The following is a 6,874-nucleotide window of genomic DNA, read 5'->3' as shown; positions in this document are numbered from 1 at the left end:
TACCATTCAGCTAAAAATATCAAGATGATATATTTAGTCCTATTCACCCAGCCCTACAGCCCACAGTCTGAAATGCTTGGAGCTTTCCTAACTGGACTCTTATCTGCAGTCCGAGGTGGAACACCTGGAGAGCTGGTGCAAAGAAAATAACCTTCACATCAATGTGAAGAAGACAAAGGAGATGATTGTGGACTTCAGAAGGAACAGAAACATCTACACCCCCCTGAACATAAGAGGATCTGCAGTGGAAGTGGTCTCCAGCTACAAGTACTTGGGTGTACACATAAATGACAACCTCAGCTGGAGCAACAACACCACCAGCCTGATCAAGAAAGCTCAGAGACTCTACTTCCTCAGACAGCTGAGGCGAGCTGGTCTGGGAAGCTCAGTCCTCACCTCCTTCTACAGGTGTGCAGTGGAGAGCATCCTGTGCTCCAGCATCAACGTGTGGCATGGAGGCTGCACAGTTGCAGAAAGAAAAGCTTTGCAGAGAGTGGTGAAGGCTGCACAGAAATCTGTTGGAATCAGTCTCTCCACCATCACAGACATCTACACCTCCAGATGCAGGAAGAGGGCCACCTGCATCATGAAGGACCTCACTCACCCAGCACATACACTTTTTGCCCCACTCCCCTCAGGAAGGAGGTTAAGGAGCATTAAGTGTAGAACCACTAGACTGAGGAACAGCTTCTACCCTGAGGCTGTTAGACTCATGAATATCTAACTAGAATAATCACTGTGAAAAACCACATCATGTTGCTGCTGATCTGTTTCATGTTGCTGCTGATCTGTTTCGATGTTGATGTGTTCATGCGTGCACATTCGCTCACACAGACTCGTAACATAAAACATTGAACGTCAGCACAAACATGAACATGAGTGCTTAGTGTATATTTAGTTGATGTTTTTCTTAGTTCATATCTTAGATGTTATTACTGTTTTTCTTATACATTTTATTGTTGGATGTAACTGGGACCCTGTGTACATAATTTCACTCCATCACATGAGGTGCGAATGACAATAAAGAATCTCTGACTCTGACTCTCTGACTCTGATCTGCATCATATTCTTGTTCTTCTGGTCCCACGTTAACATTGAAGTAATCTACAACAGACGTTTTCATACTAACATACGGTCCTGTACGTATTGATACATGTGGAGTTTTGCGATGAAAAGGGCGTATGCCACCGTTTATTCATGAGGCCTCTGGTGAATATCCATGATGCTTCCTGTTTCTTCTGGTCACTGAGAATCATTTCTCTTTGTGTTCCAGGTCACCTGATGGGTCCGGTTCTCTGTCACTCCTTTTGTAACTACATGGGTTTCCCTGCCATCAGCACAGCACTGGAACATCCACAACGCCACACGGTTCTGTTGTCCTACCTACTGGGGGTCCTTTTCTTTTTCATCTTCCTCTTCCCTTTCACAGACCCCTCCTATTACGGCCTCCCCACCCCTGTCTGTACCCTCGCTCCATCCCCCAGCTCCCTGTGCCTCTCTTGAACCTGTTTATATTTTGCCACATGAAGTGATCCACTGGTTAAGCAATAGAGAGAAGGGAGAGGTGGGCTAACATGTAGCAGGTCACATCTCTGCCTAAATGAGATTTAATGGTACTGTTAAATAGCCCAAGGAGCCCCCCCCCCCCCTCCACCCCACCCCCACCCCGTTGCGTTGACACAACGCTGAAGAAGAAGTCCACCCAAGGACATCTTCATGACAGTAAAACCCAGAACTCAGATAGAACCTTGGACTTTTTTTTATTTCCACTCAGTCTGATAATTCTGGTCTGCTGCAGCTCAAGACTTATTTTTTTTATAGATTATAGATTATAAATCAAATATTCTGGACCATGTCCGCTGATTTTTGTTACAAAGTTTCATAAGAAGTAGTCAGATCTAAAAGAAAACTTCAACATAAATGTTCTCTGTGGTTTACATTTTAATAAGATATTTAGCAGCTTCCTCACACTGACGTAATGACAGTTTCACTTCATCGTTCCAGAAACAGTTCTTTTGCTTCTACAAACTAAAGGCCAGGATCTCACCGGGCTCTGGATGTTCAGCCTTACCGAGGCAGATGGAGATCTTAAAAAGTAGATTTTTTTTTTTTCCTGGGTTTTCCGACATTAAAATGCTAGTTTGTCGTGACCCAAAGCTCTTGTTCTTTTTTTGTTTCTTTGTTTACTTTTTGTTAAGGTTATTTCTACCTGTTAGATTTGTTCTTAAATCATTTTAAATGATATAAAGGAGTTACTTTTGAACATGTTAGTATTTTTGTAATTCATAATGGTACATGATTGGTCATTTGAAGCAGATCTAGTTTGTATTTTTAGTATTTTAAAATGTTCTGTTGGTGGAAGTGCGTGTTGGACGTGGTTAGGAGATGGTTCCTATTTTTAATGCTCAGAATCGTTCTTTTGAGTTGCACATGTAAAAGAAATCTCAGTAATTCAGTCGTGTTTAAGCAACAGAAACTTCATTTGTCTAAATAATCTGAGCTTTGTTTCTAGAGATTTTTACCTGTTTTTCTGTAACAACTGCTCAGATTTCCATGTAAGACCCTCGTTTATGAAGATAAATTAGTCTCAACTAAATTCTTATGGGTACAATAAAATTCACAGGCGTAAAAGGTTCATAAAGTCATCAACAGTTGTTCAAATGGACACAAGTAGGAATATTCTGCTCATACGAACTGTCACATACATGTGAACAAATCACCTGCTGTAAATAAATCATCAGCTGCCTGTGAATGAGACTTTTGAGACTTTCTCACTGCTCCAGATTCACAAAGGTAATGCTGCGTTCAAGGCTGGTGAAGAGCTGGGACATGTGTGTTGCCACACATACCGAGTTATTGGGAAAAGACACATTCCTAACTCTGCACAGCATCATAACCCATATATTAAAACACATGCTTCCATTAATGTTACTGGATTACAAAAGTGTTAATTTTGTGTAAAAAAATAACTTAAAGTAGGTTATACTTCATGGGGAAAATTTATTGTAAAAAAATACACTTTCCAGTAGTTTTTCTACAAGAAGAATAAGCTACTTATTTTTATTTCAGCCAAACAGTCCACAAAATGTACATTTTTTTCTTGTGGAAAAACTACAGGGAGAAATGTATTTTCAGGTGTTTCACTATTTAATTATTAACCGTGTGCTCGTGTTGACTGATTCGTCCTCAGCAGGTGATTTGATTACATGCATCTGATAATTTGTATGCACAGAATATTCCTACTTTTATATAAAGATATTTATAGATATAGATATATAAAATTTGACCCTGGAAAAGTGTGAAGCCTTGAAATAGGAAATGTGTAGGAACCCTGTTATATTCCTAAAATTGTAAGGTGTCCCGGCAGGACGTCATTTTTTTTTTTTGTTAGGAGTTGATTTGAATTAAAAATAGTTCGTAAGTGACTGAACCACACCAGCATTATAACAAGTTCACAGCTAATCTGAAATGCTCCTTTTCTAAGCGCTCAGACTGAATCTGCATTCACGTAATTTGAAATTAAATCCACTGGTTTGAAAACGAATTTCACTAAATTGAAATTGAATTTAATGGTTTGAAACTGAATTCATTTGCTTTCGAACTGTATTTCGTTGTCCAACAAAGTTCAGTCTGGTCATCTGGACTTTTTTTTTTAGAAGTTTTGTCCTTCATCCAAAGGACTTCATCAGTCCCAGGAGCCAAAACAAACTTAGCTCCACAAGCAGCACACTCATAATGGACCAACCAGTTTGCTGGTGACAAGAGGCCTACCCTCTACCCCATCAACTCCTCTGAGGCAGCCATAGCCAAAGTGGTTCAAAACATCAAAGTTTATGCTCATTAATCCAGGTAGAAAATCCAACATAGTTCAGTCAGGTCATCTGGACAGTTTAATTTCTTTGCTTTGTTTTTCTCTCTTTTTTTTTTTTTTTTTTAGACATTTTGTCCTTTATCCAAAGGATTTCATCAGTCCGAATTTTCTTTTTTGTTGTTGAGATGTTTGGTCTTTCATCCAAAGGACTTCATCAGTCCAAAAAGAAACTGTCCAGATGAACTGACTGAATTTTGTTGGATTTTTTAAATCTGGATTATTGAGTTTGAACTTTGATGTATTTCACTGTATTGAAAATTCATTTTGACTACTTTCATTTTCAGTTCTATAATTCAAGTTCAGTTCCTAAATTCAGTTTTTTGTTTCACACATCCAGGTCCTTGAGAAAGCCACAGAGTAATCGAAAGCAGATAGACAGATTTACGTTTCACTTCAGTGAAACTTCCTTTACGGAAATGTAGGCTCAGGGTTCAGTCAAGGAGGCGGTAGATGCAATCCACCGTAAAACGCCAAAGAAGAGGAACTTTTCTTACGGCATATTTTGAGCTGGAGCAGTGGTGCCACATGAACTTGGCATGAACTCATGTGCGCCATTGCTCCAGCTCAAAATATGCTATTAAGGAAGTTCTTCTTCTTTGGTGATTTACATTCTTTTACACTTTGTTGCATCTCTGCCTCCTTGAGACTGAGCCCCGAGCCTACATTTCCATAAAGGAAGTTTCACTTACATGAAACGTAAATTGTCAATTACTCCATGGCTTTCTCCAGGACCTGGATGTGTAAAACAAACTGAATTTAGGAATTGAACTTGAATTACAGAACTGAAAATGAAAGTAGTCAAACTGAATTGTCATCACAACGAAATACATCAAAGATCATGCTCACTAATCCAGGTAAAAAAATCCAACAAAGTTCAGTCAGGTCATCTGGACATTTTCTTTTTTTCAGACTGATGAAGTCCTTTGTATGAAGGACGAAATGTCTCAACAACAACAAAAAAAGAAGCTGTCCAGATGACCTGACTGAACTTTGTTGGACAACAAAATACAGTTTCAAACCATTAAATTCTGTTTCAATTTCGTGAACTTCATTTTGAAACCAGTGGATTTTATTTCAATTTACATCTGAATAATTCAAATTCAGCTTACGATGGCCCAAGACTCTGCCCGTAGAAAATGCTCCTTTTCTCCCATCACTTGTTCTGTTTGTACTTGGTTGTAAAGTTGTAGAGAGTTTGTTGATGTATAGAGAACATCTCCATCATTAGATTTATACTGATGACACTTGAATCTCAGAATTTGTCTACTTTTTAATTTAGTTTTATTGTTTTTCATGTCTGTGCTTCTTACTGTCGTTTCAAAATTATCAGATTTCTTGAACTGCAACCTCCAACAATAATTTTATTTGTTTCATAGAAATAAGAGTCCAGTCTTGGGTAAAGGCTTCCCTGTTGCTGCTCACGAGTCTGCACCCAAAAGCTAAAACCAGTACGGGGCTTTATCCACCAACTGGGCTCCAGTACTGATCCTGTGCCAGACCTCACTTCGCACCAGCTCTTTCTGTTCCCACCATTGTAAGCTCTGCCTCTAGCATTAAAAGAAAACCTGTCGGCACCAGGTTTTCACTGGACCAGAGCAAAGAACCGCTTCAGTCAGAAGCAGGTGGAGGGTTCAGACCAACAACCTGTGAGTGCAGTTCGTTTCACCTTTACAAGATAAAATACATCATTTTAACCGGAACAACACACTGGACATTGACCCCCCCTCCATGCTACAAAACCTTTACACTTACTGAGGAGCCCATTCTGGTCTCAGTACATCCTTAAAGACCTCATCAAGATCTTGCAAAGACCATCTTTTTGGGGAAGGGGGTTAAGTTCTTTCATTGTGGCGGTGTCATGGTCAGTGCGAAGGTGCCCCAACCTGCTCTAATGTTCACATCTTCATGTTGTTGAGCTGTTTCTACCTGGAAGCAGCAACACATGACGGTTGTTTCTTATTCTGACAGTAACCGTGAGGTCCGGACTGTTCATGTCACTTTGAAGCTGACTGGCTCAGCTTTCTGTCCTCCTCCTTACATCCTCAGGTTCTCTGTTTTATGTCAGTCACATGACCTGAAGCACATATAAACATTTGTCTGATAATCTGAAGCACTGGTTTATTTTTAAGCATGTCATCCCTACATACTGTATTTGCTGCTGGAAATGTAGAACCTGCAAAACTAAATAACCTGCAGAAATCCATGTGTACACAAAGTGCAGAGTCTATTTTAGTATTTTTGCAGCTGTATTTTCATACACCCGATTAGGAATAATTGTATATGTCGATTTACGAAACCGAATAAACCTGGTCAGCGTTACACGACTATTTATACTCAGCACTATATTTTGTAATGAGATCTATTTTGGTGACGATGTGTACAGACTCGGTGTGTACTTCTGTTTGATGCGAGCATGTGTGTTTAATTTGGAGACTACAAATCAGAGTTTGAGTCTGACAATCTTTTATGGAATGTTTGAAATCACTGCAAAATGTCTATTTGTAAATAAAGAATGTGGTTTTATAAGTCCGTCTGCATTGGTACTTTTATTATACTTTAATGTATAAATAATTTAAAGGATGTTGCACAACTTCTTGCAACTAAAACAGAAACATGAAAAGAAGACCTACATGTTACAAAATGATTGTCCAATTGCAGAAAATCAAGATTCAAATAAAAATCATAAACTTAGTAAAAAAGTCCAATTACGTACTTACTGTCCGCTATGTCCACTCACATGAAGGACGGCAATGAAGGTCCTCATTCTGGGCCAACATCTGGATGGTGCCCCAGGTGTTGTTCAGAGTCTTCATCTCCACTGTTTGCCTCCAGTTGTTCTTTGGTTTGCCTCTGTTGCGGTTGCCAACGTACGGCTGTGTGGGTGATGTTACTAGAGTCTGTCCTAAGCACACGACCAATCCACCTCCACCTTCTCATGATGATGGTCTCCATGCTGTCCTGACAACAACGAGTGAACAGTTCTTCATTTGACTTGGCGCTGGG

The 6,874-nt window shown here is 39.6% G+C and overlaps 1 protein-coding gene across 1 annotated transcript in view; it reads left to right on the top strand.

Moving 5' to 3' along the window:
- The window catches only part of rce1a (Ras converting CAAX endopeptidase 1a), a 37,756-nt gene extending 36,253 nt beyond the window's left edge, over window positions 1–1,503 (top strand). Inside the window, exon 8 of the mRNA XM_037682320.1 lies at window positions 1,274–1,503. Within this exon, the coding sequence (XP_037538248.1) occupies window positions 1,274–1,503 (230 nt within the window). The remainder of the gene's footprint in view (window positions 1–1,273) is intronic.
- Window positions 1,504–6,874: the final 5,371 nt, after the last annotated feature.

This window comes from Nematolebias whitei, chromosome 1, assembly GCF_014905685.2.
Source record: "Nematolebias whitei isolate Nwh7 chromosome 1, NemWhi1, whole genome shotgun sequence".
Classification (NCBI taxonomy): domain Eukaryota; kingdom Metazoa; phylum Chordata; class Actinopteri; order Cyprinodontiformes; family Rivulidae; genus Nematolebias; species Nematolebias whitei.
The sequence above is the reverse complement of the archived record's forward strand: the minus strand, read 5'-3'. Positions and strand labels throughout refer to the sequence as shown.